This window comes from Herpailurus yagouaroundi, unplaced genomic scaffold (genome assembly GCF_014898765.1).
Source record: "Herpailurus yagouaroundi ecotype Mexico unplaced genomic scaffold, PumYag 29, whole genome shotgun sequence".
In the NCBI taxonomy this organism is placed as follows: Eukaryota; Metazoa; Chordata; class Mammalia; order Carnivora; family Felidae; genus Herpailurus; species Herpailurus yagouaroundi.
Genome location: NW_024412377.1, coordinates 100,381,061 through 100,401,163, shown reverse-complemented (window position 1 = coordinate 100,401,163; position 20,103 = coordinate 100,381,061). Strand labels below are relative to the sequence as shown.

Below are 20,103 nucleotides of genomic sequence, written 5' to 3'. Positions count from 1 at the left end.
GGGCACTTGTACCCCAATGTTCATAGCAGCACTCTCAACAATAGCCAAATTATGGAAAGAGCCTAAATGTCCATCAACTGATGAATGGATAAAGAAATTGTGGTTTATATACACAATGGAATACTACTTGGCAATGAGAAAAAATGAAATATGGCCTTTTGTAGCAACGTGGATGGAACTGGAGAGTGTGATGCTAAGTGAAATAAGCCATACAGAGAAAGACAGATACCATATGGTTTCACTCTTATGTGGATCCTGAGAAACTTAACAGGAACCCATGGGGGAGGGGAAGGAAAAAAAACAATAGAGGTTAGAGTGGGAGAGAGCCAAAGCATAAGAGACTGTTGAGAACTGAAAGCAAACTGAGGGTTGATGGGGGGTGGGAGGGAGGAGAGGGTGGGTGATGGGTATTGAGGAGGGCAGCTTTTGGGATGAGCACTGGGTGTTGTATGGAAACCAATTTGACAATAAATTTCATATATAAATTAAAAAAAAAAAAAAAAAAATGTTTCTAAAGGGGCGCCTGGGTGGCTCAGTCGGTTGAGCGTCCAACTTCGGCCCAGGGCATGATCCTGCACTTTGTGAGTTCGAGCCCCGTGTAGGGCTCTGTACTGACAGCTCAGAGCCTGGAGCCTGCTTCAGATTCTGTGTCTCCCTCTCTCTCTGCCCTACCCCTCCTTGCACTGTCTCTCTGTCTCCCCAAAATAAACATTAAAAAAAATTTAAAAGAAAATAGAAAATGTTTTTTAAAAATGAAACCAGCACATAAAATGACACACCAATAAACAGAATAAAATCTCCTAAATAAACTCACCTACATAGGAAATTTAGTATATTAAAATGGTGGTTGGGGCATCTGAGTAGCTTAGTCAAAGGCCTGACTCCTGATTTTGGCTCAGGTCATGATCTTACGGTTCTGAGATTATGCCCTGCGTTGGGCTCTGTGCTGAGCATGGAGCCTGCTTGAGATTCTCTCTCTCTCTCTCTCTCTCTCTCTCTCTCTCTCTCTCTCTCTCTCTCTCTGGCCCCACATCCCAGCTTGCATGTGCACATGGGCACTCTCTCTTTAAAAAAAGGGGGGAGAAGGGAACCTAGGTAGCTCTGTCAGTTAAGCTTCTGACTTCGGCTCAGGTCATGATCTCATGGTTCATGGGTTTGATCCTTGCATCAGGCTCTGTGCTGACAGCTCAGGGCCTGGAGTCTGCTTCGGATTCTGTGTCTCCCTCTCTCTCTGCTCCCCCTACCCCCAATCACACTCTGTCTCTCAAAAATGAATAAACGTTAAAAAATATTAAAAAAGAAAAAGGCAGCATCTAAAATCAGAGGAAAAAGATAGGATTTTTCAAAAAATAATACTGTGACAATGAAGGGGACATCTGGAAAATAATTTAGCTGGATCCACACTTCACAGTGTACTCCATATAAAAATGCCACATGAATCAAAATGTAAATGTTTAAAAATGAAACAAAAAGTATTAAAAGAAACAAAGGAGGTATTCTTTTATAAGTGTGGAGGAAAGAAAGCCTTCCTAATTATGATCTAAATCCAAATAAATCAATTATTAAGATTATAAACACCCATACTTTTTGACATAGTTCTTCTATTTCTAGAAAAAAAATTTTACATATGCTCTCAAACATATACACATAACTTATAAAATATCTTGGCAGGGAGCCCTGGGTGGCTCAGTCGTTTAAGCATCCAACTCTTGATTTTAGCTTAGGTCATGATTTCACGTTTGTGAGTTCAAGACCCCCATCGGGCTCCACATTGACAGCATGGAACCTGCTTGGGATTCTCCCTCTCTCCCCCTCTCTCTACCCCTCTCTCATTTGTGCATGCTTTCTCTCTCTCTCTCTCTCAAATTAAATAAATACAAAAAAAAAAAAAAAAGAAAAGAAAATATCTCAGGGAGGATTAAATATATCGAATATTGGCTGTCTATGGAAAAGAAAAATGAGTAGCTGAGGAGATAGGGATGAGAAGGAGATTTTTACCCTTTATACTTAAAATGTTTTGAACCATGTAAATATATTATCTATTCAAAAAAAACTATACAAAATGTGGGCACTAAAGGGAATTATAAATAAGAATACAAAAATCTCCTATAATTCTCTCTGTAGTAAGACTTTGGTGTATTTCCTTTCAGCTTTCTTTCTATGAAGGCTAATGTGTTATAGAACCATTAATTTTACAAAGTTTGGATTGATCTGTATAAAGTTTTAGAAACTACATTTTTCACTTAACAATTATATTTAAACATGTGCAATGTCATTAAAATTCTTCCTAAAACCATTAAATATTGATAATACTCCCTCACAAGGATGTATAATTTATTTAAGCATTATATAATTCTAAAACATTTGTTTTTAAGTATTCATTATTTCAAATAACTCTGAAATAATTTCCTAATACACATAAATCTTTGTCTTCTTTTTTTTTTTTTTTTTTTAACTATTTCCATAAGAGAGTAGTCAGGAATATTTTTATACAAAAAGGAAAACCAAAAGACTGGGGGCCAAAAAATTAGTTATCCATGTTCTCAATAAAATAGGGGCACCAGGGTGGCCCAGTCAGTCAAGTGTCCAACTCTTGATTTTGGCTCAGGTCATGATCTTGTGGTTCATGAGACTGAGCCTCATATGGGGCTCTGCACTGAGAATGTGGAGCCTGCTTGGGATTACGTGTCTCCTTCTCTCTCTGCCACTCCCCTGCTCATTCTCTCTCTTTCTCTCTCAAAATTAACATTTAAAACAAATAACTTAAAAGAGAACATTAATTTCAAAGTGAATTCTAGTCAAACTACTAGACTACATTAAGAGCTAATACACCAAAAGTCACTGACCACTTCATTACAGATGCATATTTTCTCTAATTTTTTTAACATTTATTTTTGAGAGAGAGACAGAGAGACAAATCACGACCGGGGGAGGGGCAGAGAGAGAGGGAGACACAGAATCTGAAGCAGGCTCCAGGCTCTGAGCTCAAACCCATGAACCACGAGGTCACGACCTGAGCCAAAGTCAGATGTTCAACGAACTGAGCCCCCCAGGTGCCCCACAGATGCATATTTTAATAATAAAATATAATTTTAAAATATTGGAAAATGAGATAGTAGCAAATACTAACTATAAAAAAGGGAGGGAGAAAATAGATGGCTGGATTAAAAGAAAAACTTTCAGGCAAAATCTGAAATTCTCAAATAATTTTCACTGTTTTGTTAAAAATACAGTAACATTTTTTGGGACAATCAGAGTTTCAATTTTATATGTTCAAAGTTTATATGTTATCAAAGTTATCAAAATAGCACAATTCTAATGTCATGTCAAGGCTTTGATTCATAAAAAAATCTAATTAAATATCCTTTCAGTGTCACAGTTCTTTTTTTTTTTTTTTTTAAATTTTTTTTTTTTCAACGTTTATTTATTTTTGGGACAGAGAGAGACAGAGCATGAACGGGGGAGGGGCAGAGAGAGAGGGAGACACAGAATCGGAAACAGGGTCCAGGCTCTGAGCCATCGGCCCAGAGCCTGACGCGGGGCTCGAACTCACGGACCGCGAGATCGTGACCTGGCTGAAGTCGGACGCTCAACGGACTGCGCCACCCAGGCGCCCCATTGTCACAGTTCTAAAAATAGCACTTGGCACCACTGTGTTTAATCAATGGAGTTGCCAGTATTTTGATATACACCCTGACCAAAATGTTGCTTTCTTTAGCCAATTTAATGTGGTTATTAAATCCTTGTCTCCTTGTACTTTGCTTTCTTTTCCTCCCCTTCCCAAGTATATCCTTTGTAACAAGTATTTTCCATCTACACAATTCACATGAAGACAGTGTTGGTCTGTCTTGAGGGACAAAATTAACACTCATCTTCCAGGGTAATTATGTTGAATTAGCTTTTCACTGTATGCAATTACAGTGTTCAGAAGACATGTGACCTGAACACATATACAAATCCATGTAGCAATGAACTATCTAAGGTGGTTCTATAAATGTACTCAACAGGATTAATTTGAGATATATCCCTCATGTTATAGAGCAGTTAACCTTACCAGAGGCTGTAAAAGAATACAAGGGTTGATAAAAAGTTCCCAGGGCACATATAAGAAAAATGAATCCTGCCTCTTAGAAAACAAATCACAAGCCAACAAAATCTCATTAGTCAGCAACTTGAATTTTCACATAAGACTAGTAGCAACACCCATCAAGTCACAAAAAGGAATGGATGCATTTTCAGACATGGTTTCCAGAGGGAAGGCTAGGACTAAATCCAGGCTCTCAGAGAGTGCTTTTTTAGACAGTGAACACAACTATACGTATTGCCTCCTGGGGATCTTTACTAGGAGCTGTATCCCTCATTCCAGTTAAAGTTGGGAACTTGTGCATGAAAAATAGCCAAAAACAAAACATATACAAGCAAAGAAGATGAAGAAAAACAAAATACAATGGTCCAGCAATTCAGCTTCAGCAATGCTTAAACTTTGACCACATTGCCATGTCAATAAAATCACCAATTTTTAACCTTGAGCTGTGAGGTCTGAAAAAATGATGTCTGTATGGTACTGCAGAGAAGCATTTTAAGTGACTTAGAGGGGAAGAAAATGATTGGCCAGACAAGATAGAGTAAACCATCTACAGCCTATTTCTCCATTCATTACAAATAAAAACCCTGGTAGAGTATTTCTTAAAAGCTACTTGAGTAATATGAAAAGTAAACAATAGCAGGCATATTGGGGCTGAAGTCAAAATCTAAACAACCTTGTAATGGATGAGTTTCAGAGTTTGTTTTATTTTGTTGGTCCTTTATTTGTCTCCAGCTTTGATCCAAAGTCTAATCCTGAAGCTGCACGGTGGGCTCAGACAGCAAAAACTCCAGAAGAAACCCCCTATCTCTATCCAGAAGACTAGGGAAAGGGATCTGTGAATGCGAGAAGGTGGGGGGAATCCCTGGGTTGTATTTGTTTTCTTTGGCCTCAGAGATATAGTGTTACCAAACATGGCATCTTAGGCACTTAAAACCCAAGAGAAAGCCTGTCTCTCTTGCTAGAGAAAGCAAACACTAAGGAGTATGGAGAGCATCTCCTTTATTTTCTTCTCTTAACACTCCACCATGAAGGTTGCCTTAGTTTCAAGCACTGCCCTAAAGCAAGAAGGCTAACACTGACAGAAATCTGGCTTTCTGGTCATAGGAACCAGCATGTGTGCATGGGGAAGGAAGGGTGCATAAGACTCCTGTAGGGAAAAAAAAAACAAAAGGGGAATCACCTAATTCTGTATACGATTCAACATAAATCCTAGGCTCAACCTTGAGCTGTCCACATAGAAAGCAGATTCAAAGAAGCATAACAAAGATTTAGAGAACTCAACTACAATATTAACTACTGCCCAAGTTCCAGATTAACCCCTGAGTGGTACATGAGTCAGAGTCAAATAGCATAGTAAAGACTCTGAAAATTGGACTTAGGTAACCACCACCCAAGGAAGGCAAAACAGAATGTGCAGTCAGAACCTATTGAGGCTGATTACCTGTCAAAACAAAAATCAACACCCTTAAGAGGGTTTTAACAGGACCAAGAATCCAGAACATAAGATTCAAAATACATAGGATATAATCACAATTACTCAATATACAAAGAACAGGAAATCTAATTCTTGAGAGAAATGCCAACCGCACCCCCATGACCAAGATGTTGGAATGATATGACAAAGACTTTAAAGCAGCTGTTCCAATCATTCTCTATGAGAAAAGGTAAACCCTCATCAAATAGATGAAAACATTGAAGTTCTCAGCAGAGAAATAAAAACTATAAAAAGAATCCATTTTAGAAGAGAAAATGATAATACTTGAAGTTAAAAATGTACTGGATTGGCTCAACAACAGAATAGAGATGACCAAAGGAAGGAGTAAATAACTCTGAATATAGAACAATAAAAATTATACAGTTTGAAGAACTGAGAGAAAAAAATGGAAAAAAAATTAATTCCGCTTCAGGAATCTGGGAACCAGTATCAATAGGTCTAACATTCATGTAGACCATTAAAATCCCAGAAGAAGAGGAGAAAGATACTGGTACAGAAAAAAATATACAAAGAAATCATGACAGAAAACTTTCCAAGTTTGGTAAAAGACATAAATTTATATATTCAACAATTTCAGTGAAAAACACCAAAAAAACCCATGCCTAGACACACTATAATAAAGCTAAGAACCAAAGATAGGGGGAAGAGGGCTGAAATCAGATAGATTAAAAAAACCCATGATATTATACATATAGGAATAGTGATTTAAATGAGTGAAAGGACTTGACTAAGAAGGGCAGCACAAGAGAGGTATTGTGTTTTGTTTTGTTTTGTTTTGTTTTGTTTTGTTTTGTTTTGTTTTGTTTGGAGTAATGGAACTATTCTGGAACTTGATTGTGACGGTTGTTAATAGACTCCATGTATTAGCTGAAATGCACACCAAGAGCAAATATTGCTGTGTGTATAAATAAATGAGCCAAAAACTTGGGTATCATCCCTTACTTGCTGCTCTTCCCTCATCCTCCATATCAGATTAACCACCATCTCCTGCCAAATTACTTTCTCACGATTTCTTAAATTTGCCCTTTTCCTTCCATTCCCACTGTTTCTTCCTAGTTGAGTTCTCGTCATTCCAGCCTGTTACTGCTTTAATGCCAAAGCTAACCCCTATACCCTTGCTTTGCAAAAGGCGATCTCTGCTCTAAGTGATACCAACTTTAACCCGCAAGCTTGCTAGCAATGCAGAATTTCAGATCCCACACTAGAACTCCTGAATTGGAATCACACTTTAACAGGATTCTGGAGTGATTTTATAAGGGCATTAAAATTTGAAAAGCCCTCGTGTAGGGCATCCTGGAGAGTGAAAATCTGATTATGCTGCCCCTCCACTTAACATCTCACAAAGGCGTTAAGGATATATGAGGCCTTAGATCACCTCATTCTACCTTCCTCTCCAGGCTCATCCACTGCCCACTCCACCATTTAACACTTCACTTCAGTAAGACTTAACTATCTGTACATTTCAAAACATAACAATGTTATGTCCCACCGCTACACCTTTACCCAAGCAGTTCCCAGATTAGGATACCTAATTTCCCCAAATTAGGATACCTCTTCATCTGGCTAATTCCTAACCCACCTTCAAGCCTCTGTTCAGAAGTCAATCCTAGCAATCTCTGAGGACTACCTGGGTTGAGGTGAGAGTCCCTCTGGTTTCCTAAACCAGGCAAGGCATGCTTCCATCCCTGGACTTCCCACATTTTATTGAAATTACCTGCTTATGAAAAAAAGCAGTTTATCTGTTTATGTGTCTTCCCTGGCCTGTCAGTTTCTCAAAGGCAGTGGCCTCACCTCTTCCATAGTTTTATATCTAGCATGGAGAACTAGTTATGTTCAAGAAGGTTTTGATGAACTGAACTACCATCTCTGATGCTTATAAGATTATTCGTTTCCAGTTTGGTAGTAACCAGTTCCCCCATCACACATTCTTTTCTTGAAAGAAATGATGTTAACCATCTCCTAGTTCAGAGCTTCGAGTTACTTAAAACCAACTGCATCTCAGAAGTTTAGACCCAACACTTTTTTTGCCTGTGCGAAAGGACTTAGACTCAGGCTAAAAAGGTGTATTATATTATATATATCATATCATTTTTTTTTATATCAGCCATCTACCAGAAAGCTCATTTTGTACTAAACTGGGCCGGGGGGGGGGGGGAGCGTGGTGAGGTTATTCACAAGTTCTTAGCTCAGGCCTGGCTGCCTCACAAGACTCGAATCCCTCCTGCAATGACACCTTTGGGTGCCAATGATTTCTACCCCAATCTCCGAGGGCTACTCCACCGCCAGGCCTGGAGCTAACAGGTGGTCACCTTCTCCAGGGCAGCTCCTCTTCTTCCAGGTCGCTCTCCGTCACCGACTCGTCTATCACCGTCTCATCACTGTCCCAGTCCGGGGCCTGGGAGCCTTCCTCCATCTTTGCCTCGCACCTGGAGCCTTTTTTATCCTCCTTCTCCACTCCCCGCTTCCCGAGAAAAGAAAGCGCACTCAGAGGGCCGGGGGAAATTGTGAGCAAAAAAGGAAATTCGAGGCTGGAGGCGGGAGGCGGGCCTGGAAAGAAAGGCTGAGCGCACCGAGGGGCAGCGACCGTCGTATGCGGCGAGGCCTTCCAGCTCGGCCGTCTGGCTGCACGCCGCCTACAGGGGGAGCCGCACGCCTCACGTCAGAGCCGCGTGCGGCCCCGCCCCCGACTCTGAGGGCCGGAAGTGGCTGGCAACGCGCGCGCCCGCTCTGGATTTCCCGGCCGTCTGGGGCGTGGCCTCCCACCGCATCCGCTTTCTGTGCTTTCTTTTTTTTTTTTTTTTCACCCATCTTGAGCTGGGCGGAGGGACTGCGGTTGCGGTCGTGCGGACCAGAAAGGCAGCGATGCCACAGTAAAGACCGAAGTCCGAGCCTGCCTAACGCCGTTGGCAGGAGCGAGACCTAGGTCACCTTACCCGCAATGTGCTTCATGCTTGTGAGACCCAGACCCGAAAAGAACTGTCAGCAGCTGCCCGGCCCGGCCGCCCCTGGGCTGTCAGTCTGACATTCTGAAGCCAGAATGTTACCTGACCTCGTAGAGTGTTTTTGCAGTCCACCAGGTGCTGTCTTTTTTCCTTAATCCCAGTGACACCCTCTCCCCCAGGTGTCCTCAGATAGGCAAGACAAGCATGTTTATCATTAGCTTATAGATGATCAACTATGCTAATCGACGTATTTTGTTTGTATTTGTATTTTTTCCTCATTAACTCTTTAATTGCCTTGAAATACAAGTTGTGTAGAAACAGTAGATTTTTTTTCTACATAAATTTTTAGAAAAGTGGTAGTCTTAGCAACTTTCAAAAATAGCCAATTACGATTTTTGATTGAAGAACTAGATTTTTATATATCTGATACATTGTATCAATATAACTTGAAACTTTTAAATTCAATCATTCAAAACAAAGCCAAGTGAACTCCATCTGCCAAGTGAGACGTAGATTCAGGATAAGAGAGAACCCCTTCTGCCTAGCAAGTGTTTAGTATTCACTTTGAAATCTTCATTGTCTAGCACGTATTCAGTCTTTAAAGGTTTGTTGAATAAATGGCTGGAACTAGGACTTTCTAACTCCCCAATTCACTGCTCTTTTCTCTACATGCAAAGGCTTTCCCATTCTTATTATCTTACTATTTAGATCTTATTTAAACCACTACTATTTAGATCATATTAAAACACTTGGCTGCTTGTTGTCTTTTAAACTTACTTGATTATTCTTCATTTCCACTCGGTAAATTAGGTGGGACAGTAATAAATATGCATGAAACTAGGCCTCTTTGTGTTTCTCACACCTCTCCACCTACATCCTCCATGTTTAAATCAGTCCTAAATTCCTATCCACTCTCCTGCTCACCTACTCCTTTGATCATCTAGCTCTGTTTCCACTTTTTAGGGTTTTTTTTAAGTTTATTTATTTATTTTTGAGAGAGAGAGAGCAAGGGAAGGGCAGAGAGAAAGGAGAGAGAGAATCCCAAGCAGGCTCCCACTCACAAACGGTGAATTCATGACCTGAGCCAAAATCAGGAGTTGGATGCTCAACCAACTGAACCACCTAGGCGTCCTTCTGTTTCTACTTTTTAAAAAGTGTTAATTACCAGCAATGGAAAGTGCATATCCAGTAAAAGGCTTGTGGGTGGCTCTAAATGCCCTACACCAGAAGGCAACTTTCCACTAGTAAAAGCACTTGCTCCAGGCATCTGCTAACTTTAGCTAAGTATAGAAAACTTCTAAGCCTGAGATTCAAATTCCTTTTTTTAAAATGCTTTCTCCTTTGGTGGAAAAGGGTCGGTTATTTGTGTGCCTTCAGTTCTTTTATTTTATTCAAGAGACTTGCCAAGATTCAAAGCATAAAGAAGGAGTAGCAAAGATGATTCGCATAAATGCCAGCATGATTTTATAGGAAACTTTTTTTGTTTTTTAAAATCCAAAGTTTCACTGCAGGACAGGGACAGAAGAATGACTGATCTGTGTTAGAAATCCAGGCTGCACATGACAAGAAAAGATACAATTCAAACTGATTTAAGCGGGTAAAAAGGGTGGGTTGGATCCTGTAACTGAACCATCCGTAAGTACCCAGGCATTTCAGGTGTGTTATGATCCAGATATTCAAACAATGTCGAAAGGAAATTTAACTCAGCTTCCTTTTGAATTGGTTAGTTTGAGTTAAACATTGAAATAAATTGAAACACATCAAATGTATAAAAATCCAGAACTTCCATTTAAAAATAATAATTGGTATTGGGGCACCTGCATGGCTCAGTCAGTTAAACGTCCGATTTCAGGTCAGGTCATGATCTCTCGGTCCGTGGGTAGAAGCCCCACGTTGGGCTCTGTACTGACAACTCAGTTCGGAGCATGGACCCTGCTTCAGATTCTATGTCTCCCTCTCTCTCTGACTCTCCCCACTCATGCTCTCTCTCTTTCTCTCTCAAAAATAAATAAACATAAAAAAATTTAAAAATAATAATAATAAATGGTACTTTAGAAGGTTGATAGGCACCATTTTATTATTCTAAAACAAAAGGGAGAAAATAAAGCATTTATCCTGATGTTTCTACACCATGAGTTTTTCAGGATGACCAAGAGTTTATTGGGGCAAAATTTCTTGATAGAAAAATTACAGCTAACTAATATGAGCGGCATAATAGAATTAGAAAATCACCATTTTGCAACCCATGAAACGATGTAGGCAATGCTCATCAATAGATGCAATGGTTATGCAGAACAGTAAAACAAAACAAGCAAACAAAACAAAACAAAAAAACAGAAAACTAGACCTCTGTTTTTTCACACCTGTCCACCTACATCCTCCATGTTTCAATGAGTCATAAATTCCTGGGTAAAGGGCTAATGGAGAATTTTATAATGGATGGATTAGGCTGACAACCCTTAAGTCCAATGATAATCTTTACGTCACTAAAAGTGAGATAACCAAATATTATGTACCTCCTGGCACAGTACCACAAAAATAAATGGCACTTCCTGATGAGGTATTCTAGGCACTCCCCAAAACCCCACCAAGCCTCTAGATCTATCAGTTATTTATATTCATGGAGGGGGGACAGAGGAATATGTTAACACCATGAGATGAAATTAACTAAGCCCAGGATGTGGGAAATTCTATAGGACAAATGACCTGGTTTCTTTCAATAATTAAATATCACGGAATTTTAAAAAAGGGAATGAAAACTCTTCTAGATTTAAAAGACCCTACGAAAAAGGGAAAAAAATCAAGTAGTTAAAAAAGAGAATAGATTGATTGTTAATATAAATACTAATAAAGAGGGGCGCCTGGGTGGCGCAGTCGGTTAAGCATCCGACTTCAGCCAGGTCACGATCTCGCGGTCCGTGAGTTCGAGCCCCGCGTCAGGCTCTGGGCTGATGGCTCGGAGCCTGTTTCCGATTCTGTGTCTCCCTCTCTCTCTGCCCCTCCCCCGTTCATGCTCTGTCTCTCTCTGTCCCAAAAATAAATTAAAAACGTTGAAAAAAAAATTTAAATACTAATAGAGTGAATTAGCAAAAAAAAAAAAAACCAACCCTTTTTAAATCAACGAATATTTGTAAACAATTAAACAATACAAGGTAGAATAAAATTAAATTTGATTATAGAGAAATTTGAATCACTGACAAATGGTATTATGTACTAAATTCATAAAATGAAATCAAGTAATCCTTAAGAACTATAATTAAATTTGTTGCTTGATTCCATTTAGATTGTAAGTCTTCAAAGAAAAAGTCCTGGGGCATCTGGATGGCTCAGTACGTTGAGCATCTGACTCTTGATTTCAGCTCAGGTTATGATTCCAGGGTTGTAGGATCGAACCCTGCATCGGGCTCCATGCTGAGTGTGGAGCCGGCTTAGGATTCTCTCTCTCTCCCTTTGCCCTTTTCCCCTGCTCACACACTGTTTTTTTAGAAGAAAAAGGAGGAGGAGGAAGAAGAAAGGGAGGAAGAGGAGGAGGAAAGAAAAAGTCCTGTTTGGGAATTCTTTACTTGTTTTAAAGATGAATTAAAAGGAGGAAGTCAGTTCTATCACTTCCTTCCTTTCATTAGGAAGGAAAATTCCAAAATCATACCCAATTGCATGTACGCTAACCCACAAATACTATGAGGCTCAGCGCCCTGAAGGAGGACTGAGAATAAGGGCCCTTCCCTTACTGGCCTTGCCTTCTTAATGGATGAAGCAGACACTAAACAAGTACATGAATGACTAAGATAATCCAGAGAGTGATGCATGCCTGAAAGAAATGAATAGGTTGCTGACACAGAGAATGTGATCAGAGATGGCCTCTCTGAGGAGGTGACCTTTGACCTAAGACCTAAAACATGAACATAATTGCAGAGGTTCTGAGGCAATCTAGAACAGAAGGGAGGCACGTGTGCCTGTAGCCCGTGAGTAAAGGAAGTGTGGGATGCAATGAGGCCCAAGCTCTAAGCAAGTGGAGTATGTGTGAGGTTAAGGTAATGAGATTTTTTTGAAAGTGTGGATTTTGAATAAAAAGTCTCATTGTTTTGTGCTTATACAATATATTTGCTTTTATAATTAAAATCATTTCTGCCTATAGCTGCGTATCATTTACATTCTATCCAGATTGCTTTATATCATAGAACTGTGAAAGCTGAGACTTTCATAGAAGACTTGATTTATCATAACTACAACACACCAGGAATCTCTAAAAGAGTAAGCCCAGCAGCTATTTTTTCCTAAGTAATATTCTCCCCACCCCAAAATAAAGCTATATGAAGTATTTCACCAAGTACTTTATAAGAATTTTAAAATACAGTTTCCGTAAGGATCTTCATTTACTCAAAGATTTAAACATATTTTAGGTAAGTGTTGCTGTCCACTGACCCAAGCAATTCACATGGCATTCAGCACAAATTAAAACTGTTTTATGAATGAGATATATACACAACCAGAAAAATCAGGATACCTGAGACTGTTTCTCAAAAACTGCAAAACGTGGTGGGCGCCTGGATGGCTCAGTTGGTTAAGCATCAGACTTTGACTCATATCATGATCTCATGGTTCATGGGTTCAAGGCCTGAGTTGGGCTCTGTGCTGACAGCTCAGAGCCTGGAGCCTGCTTCAGATTATGTGTGTGTGTTTGTGTGTGTGTGTGCGTGCGTGTCTCTCTGTCCCTCCCCTGCTCACACTCTGTCTCTCCTTCTCAAAAATAAATAAACGTTAAAAAAAAAACTTTAAAAAATTGTAAAATGTGGGAGCACACAAAGGCAGGCTTACACAGGATTAGATGTTGGTTCAGTACCTACATGTGTTTTTTTTTAGTGGTCACTATAGTTGATTCACTCTTATAGGGGTTAACTAACCACAAGTCCTGTAGGTATGTCCTTTCTTCATGCAGAATTTAAGATAGAAGCTCAAATTTAAATTAAAAAATTTTTTTTCGTTTATTTATTTTTGAGAGAGAGTGAGAGACAGAGAGCCCATGTGAGTGGGGGAGGGGTAGAGAGAGAGGGAGAGAGAGAATCCCAAGCAGGCTCTATACTGTCAGCACAGAGCCAGATGTGGGGCTCGAACTCGTGAACTGAGAGTCATGATCTGAGCCAAAATCAAGAGTCAGATGCTTAACCGACTGAACCACCGAGGTGCCCCAGAAGCTCATCTTTAAAATAGCATAAAATAGGGGCGCCTGGGTGGCGCAGTCGGTTAAGCGTCCGACTTCAGCCAGGTCACGATCTCGCGGTCCGTGAGTTCGAGCCCCGCGTCAGGCTCTGGGCTGATGGCTCGGAACCTGGAGCCTGTTTCCGATTCTGTGTCTCCCTCTCTCTCCACCCCTCCCCCGTTCATGCTCTGTCTCTCTCTGTCCCAAAAATAAATAAAAAACGTTGAAAAAAATAAAATAAAATAGCATAAAATAGATATGAAAATACTTCAAAAAGTTAAAAGTACCATGAAATTTAAGATAATAACCTAATAGATATTTTGTGAAATATTTTGTGATGAAAACTTTTGGAGGATAACTAATAGCTTCGATTATTCTGTTAAATGACAAAAAGGTGTATTATCTTATGAAGTCCACTAAATGGACAGAGGAACCTGAGAAACCTAATAGGTAAGAAGCTGTGACTGGTTCTGAGAGTAGAACTTAGGGACTGATCAGTGTGCACTACCAATATGTGTTCGAGAAAACAGTGTCTCTTGCAAGCCCAATAGGGGGTATGCTCAAGAAAGAATCAGCCTATTTATGTCCCGTCAAAAGGGTAATCTGGAAAGCGAACAGTCCTCAGAGAAGATGGAAGTGGACTTCTGCATTCTGAATTCTAAGGAGAGAAAAAGGGTCATCAAAATAGGATATAGACTCCCAGATCGAAGGAACTGCAAGAGAGGGATCACCAGTGGTGGGCAGGTCTCCCAAAACATTACAAAATCACTTATGATAGTGTCAGCTTTAAATAAATACTGGCGCCAGAAGAGTGAAAAGCTGGCTTAGAACAAGATCCACGCAATGCTGTGCTGGTAAATGTTTAACAACCTGCCCTCTAGCGGGGAGTGGTAGAATTGGCAGGTTTCTGTGGTGTAAATACTCCAAAAGGTGTTCTTCGCATTATTTCTTCTTTTCCTCGTTTTCCTCCTCCACTTAGTTAACCATAGACTCTGGCCCCGTAGTAAAATTTAACAGAATAATGAGGAAGTGATGAGTTTTTGGTGTTTATTGCCTTTATTTTTAAGATGTTTTATTCAATTAGAAGTTTCTATACTTTAATTTTTGATAGTGACTATATTTAATAACTTACAAATTCCTGAAAATTTAACAATTAGCTCTTGCAAACTAGTAGAAGCTGCCTCCAGTCCTTCTTTGACTCCACCGTAGTGGAGTCATCCCTGTCTTGCCCACACTCCAGTGCCAGAGGGGCCAGATCTTACAGTTAGCTGAGGGGCGAACTAGGAAAGAAAGAATCATCCCTGGAATAGGTTTTGGAAGTCTCAGTTCTCGGAAAGTCCTGCTTGGGGGAAGTGAATTAGTCCTTCATTCAACAATGTAGATATTTTAGTAGGAAGACCATGTAAAAGCTGGAGGATGGAAGGGAGGCAAGCAAGAAGGAAAACAGAAAGTTAAATGATTGTTGAGGGAGAAAGGTGACAAAACAACGATGACCACTCTACTCGGGCTTATGTTCATTGTGGCTGCATCGCCTGGGCATAAGCTTCCTCAGTCAGTGCTTGCCAACACTGGTTGACTACTACTTTTTTTTTTTTTTCCATCTTTTTTTTTTTTTAATTTTTTTTTTCAACGTTTATTTATTTTTGGGACAGAGAGAAACAGAGCATGAACAGGGGAGGGGCAGAGAGAGAGAGGGAGACACAGAATCGGAAACAGGCTCCAGGCTCTGAGCCATCAGCCCAGAGCCCGACGCGGGCTCGAACTCACGGGCCGCGAGATCGTGACCTGGCTGAAGTCGGACGCTCAACCGACTGCGCCACCCAGGCGCCCCGACTACTACTTTTTTAATGATGTAATTGGCTTGGAAAATGATGAACTAGATGTCAACTTTCACTGCCACAAAGAAGTCATGGTACTTTTCTCTGTTAGGACACACTCCCAACTGAAAAGCCAATTCCAGCTTTATAGCATTCTGTGCCTGTGCCATGACATTCAGTCTTTCTACCTAGACTGTCCTTTCTCCCTTTGCTTTGTCTGGAAAGCTGCTTAATCTTCCTTCCTCTCATTTAATGCTTTCTTCTACTGAGCCACGCCCTTCTTTTGTAATTGTCTACAGTGTGTTATTTTAAACTAACGGACACACATTCACATTTTTTCATAATACAGATGATAGGAGAAGAAACCAACACTCTACAGTCTAATTATGCTTTATCTGTCTTTAACTCTGACAGTTGTCATATATCAGGGAACAAGCCATGACTGTTTTAATAAATGGAAGCACCAGGTCAATTAAACAAAGAAAGGGTAACCTTTTTAACACAAGGTGCTAGAACAACTGGATATTCATACAGGAGAAAGTAATCAAACTTGTCCCCTACATCATTACATACACAAAAAAATAATTTGGGATAATCATAGAACAAGTGTCCTATAATCTGGTGATTCTACTTCTAGAGAAATTTCTGCACATCAGTATCAAGACAAATGTACATTACTCCTAATAACCCAAAATATAAACAAACTCTAAGGGATAATTTAAAAAGAAAATTCAGGGGGATGCTTGGGTGGCTCAGTCAGTTAAACACCCAACTCTTGATTTCAGCTCGGGTCATGATCTCCCAGTCAAGGGATCAAGCCCCACGCTTAGCGTGGAGTCTGCTTGGGGTTTTCTCCCTCCCTCTCTCTCTCTGCTCCTCCCCCACTTGTATGCTCTCTCTCTTTCTCAAAAGAAATAAATAAACATTTTTAAAAAAGAGAAAATTCAGGGTAGTGATTACGTCTCTGAGGAGGCATATGAATGGTATGGGGAAGAGTTCACAGGAAACGCAAATGAATCGGTAATGCCCTATGTCTTGAGTTGTGTAGTTCATCACAGGTGTCTATTGTTTCTATGTTTCATAGCTTCCATGAGATAGATAGCTCGGTAGATAGATAGATACACACATATATAAAATAAAATTATATATATATATACATAAAATATAGGTATGCAATATTTTATAATAAAACATAAAAGTTATATGTATATTTTCTGTATAATTAAATAAGAATTATAGTGTATATATACTATATATACAATATTTTATAGTTAAAGCAGAAAGTATAGGGAAAAATAGAAGGGAATGAAACATGCTAAAATGCTAACAGAGGGGCGCCTGGGTGGCGCAGTCGGTTAAGCGTCCGACTTCAGCCAGGTCACGATCTCGCGGTCCGTGAGTTCGAGCCCCGCGTTGGGCTCTGGGCTGATGGCTCAGAGCCTGGAGCCTGTTTCTGATTCTGTGTCTCCCTCTCTCTCTGCCCCTCCCCTGTTCATGCTCTGTCTCTCTGTGTCCCAAAAATAAATAAACGTTGAAAAAAAATAAATAAATAAATAAAATGCTAACAGATAGTCACCCTGAGTGATAGAGTAATGTAATTATTCTATGTAATTATTTTCCCCATTATAATTTTCTACATTTTACTAATTGCTTAAATGGTAATATAATACGTTTATAATAAAAAAGTAATTTTTTTGATGTCACAATATTACAATGACACAATGCTAATGCACAAATTTCAACAATGCCAACTTTGCCTTTAAATATTCAGTCCTTCTTAGTCAGGCCTATCTTTTGAGGATATACTTCCCGTTTCTGTGTTTAGGCTTCTATCCTTACTATTTCTGACAGCTCTGTGGTTGCTTTGAGCTCTAATTCAGTAACTCTGAAGGCTTGGATGAAAATGAAGATTGCTTCTTCCACAGCTCTTTAGCAACATCTAGTGGGTATTTAAAGATAGGACAAGACAAACATTTTCCTACATAAAGAGCAACAGTTTTGACGTCAAATCTGACTTAGCAAAATAAGTCTTAAGTCCTCAAGATGAAATAAGCTCTTCTGTGATTAAATAATAGATACATGGGTGTGCATGCAAGCACTTATGATAAAACAGCTGCCATCTCCTCGTCTAACCTGCTGTGAACTTAACATTTGTTACTGCATTATATAATGAGCATTATCATCAATGCATCAATTACACCAGAGACGTGTCAAAAAAAGGATGAACTTGTGGAGGATGGCATTTATAAGGAATGGAAGTTTCCAGAAATATAACCAAAGAGTAAGAAGAGTGAATAGGAGGGAAGCAATAGGGAGGAGCACAGGAAAAACAGAAAGAGTAAAGGAAGATCATGGAAGCTGAAAGGATTACAGAATCAAGATACTTGCAAGGTAAGCATTGTTCTCTTAATCAAAAGGTAGATTTCTCTTAACCCCTTAAGCCTGTTTGAGGTGCTTGCTTCCTCCAAAGAAAGGGTAACCTTTGACTTGCTGCATTACCTCTCCCACCTCACTTTCATTAAAAGTTCTGGACCTAGATGTGTCATGGGTGACCTAGATAGCTGATGAATGAGGGAAAAGAAACTCCCAACTTCAGTCTTCAGATGTAGATAAAGAAAGCACGGTTGCAACCCCTCTGGTCCTTACCAAAACTTCAGTCCTATCAAAAACAGCTCTTGGAGCACCTGGGTGGCTCAGTTGGTTAAGTGTCTGACTTCAGCTCAGGTCATGATCTAATGATTCATGAGTTCAAGCCCCACGTCGGGCTCTGTGCTGACAGCTCAGAGCCTGGAGCCTGCTTCTGATTCTATGTCTCCCTCTCTCTCTGCCCCTCCCCCACTAGTGCTCTGTCTCTTTCTCTCTCTCTTTCTCTCTCTCAAAAATAAATAAACATTAAAATTTTTTTAAAAACAAAACAAAACATCTCTCTCCCTAGAAAGCTGGCTGGTGACACGTTCCTAAAAATAATTTGCATTTTGATCTTTATAGTAGAAGAGGACAGGGAGGATCCTGTCTGGGATCTCTCTCTCCTCTCTCTCTCTGCCCCTCCCTCATCTTCAAAATAAATAAATGAACTTAAATAAAAAGGTACAGGACAAGGATGTTTCTGTGGTGCAGGTAGGAAGAAGTGAGGCGGTGTTATTTTCTGGCGTCCTAACCCTAGTTTGGGGGTACTATAGATTTAAAATAAATCTTGGGCAAGCTGAACACATTAGGAGCCTTTTGGTTTCAAGCAATAGATCCTGATAACAATGGAAGCTGAGTTTCTACTTGTTCTGGCTTAGATCTACTTGGAGACACAATAACATATGCCCCTCTATTTGGCCTTTTAAGTGAAGGGTCCTGTGATCATCAAGTGCCCCAACTCTGGACTAAATAGAGGCTTACTGAACCAATGCAGAAATGCCAAGTAGCTTTTTCATACATCAATTAAGAAAAGATGCAGAGAACAATGAGGCATTCTATCCTGGGACAAAGAGTGGTAAGAGACATTCTCTCTCCCCCTGTTCCCATGTTAAGACGTCACATGACTGAATGTAATTTTGAATCTTTGAGCAGAGGATGAAGGTGGATGACGGTATTTTTCTGAAGTCCTTTAATTGCATTCCTGGTGCCTTGTATTAAGGCAGCTTGTATGAGCTCCCTCAGTTATGACATACATGTTAGTTTTTTAGTAAAGCACTGAAAATGTGTAATTTGTTTTCATATGTCAACTAATAAGGTCTAATCACCCAGGAGAAGGGCTCAATAATTTATATTTTTAGTAAGCATCCCATAAAATTTTATAGGAAACTCTAGACTAAACGGAAAATTGCTGAAGAGAATAAGCAATATATAGTTTTTAGATTTCAACAATCATTTAGGTCAAAGTGAAGTCAGGTGTTCAAGCTGCCACTGCACCCTTCACTTGTACAGGTTGTGACATTTGTAGGTCAAATTTATTGTATAATGGCTCTGATAGGGTTATTTGTATTTGTATATTTATCTAGTGCCAGCTGATGATGAAACCCACCTTATCCACGTCGCTCCAGCTAAGAACAGCACAAAAATATTTTCAATATACTCTGCTAAGTAGTCCGGGATAAACTGGGTGAATGACACTCCTGCCTCAGTTCAAATCCCTTTTATAAATAAAACAGAGAGTCATCTGGGGTGCCTCACTACTCTATCTGCCTGTGCTGTTGCCTGAAGGATCCTAGGCCATTACTTGACATTGCCTGCCACTGTGTGGTTCCACTCCAGGTTTCTGAGGCCTTCTTGGCGCGCAGGTGTTGACCACACAGATCCACCAACTACAGAAGGCATGTCTTTGGCCTTCAGCACTTCCCCTGCTTACATTTCAGATGTTCCAGAGTAACACTGAGGTTAAAGTGGTTGAGCTCTCTTGCCCTGTCCAGGCAGGCCACCCTTCCAGCACCTCCACGTATTTACCAACCTGGAAGTTCTCTGAATCTCATCAATGAGGATTTTTATGGAGGCTTCATTACATCGGCATCACTGAGTAAATCATTGGTCATTTGTAGTTGATTTAACCACCAGCCCTTCTCTCCTCTCCTCCCTGCAGG

At 40.0% G+C, this 20,103-nt stretch overlaps 1 protein-coding gene and 1 long non-coding RNA gene across 3 annotated transcripts in view; one reads left to right on the top strand and one right to left on the bottom strand.

The window, feature by feature from the left end:
* The window catches only part of ANKRD31 (ankyrin repeat domain 31), a 164,339-nt gene extending 156,136 nt beyond the window's left edge, over positions 1-8,203 (bottom strand). For both annotated transcript variants that reach the window (XM_040450693.1, XM_040450700.1), the window contains exon 1: positions 7,892-8,203. In XM_040450693.1, the coding sequence (XP_040306627.1) occupies positions 7,892-7,995 (104 nt within the window). In that variant the 5' untranslated portion in view covers positions 7,996-8,203. The remainder of the gene's footprint in view (positions 1-7,891) is intronic.
* Positions 8,204-14,440: 6,237 nt separating this feature from the next.
* On the top strand, positions 14,441-19,621 carry LOC121041434 (uncharacterized). The gene is made up of 3 exons (XR_005795732.1): positions 14,441-14,575; positions 18,872-19,019; positions 19,528-19,621. It is a non-coding gene; the product is annotated as an uncharacterized LOC121041434 (long non-coding RNA).
* The last annotated feature ends 482 nt before the right edge of the window (positions 19,622-20,103 follow it).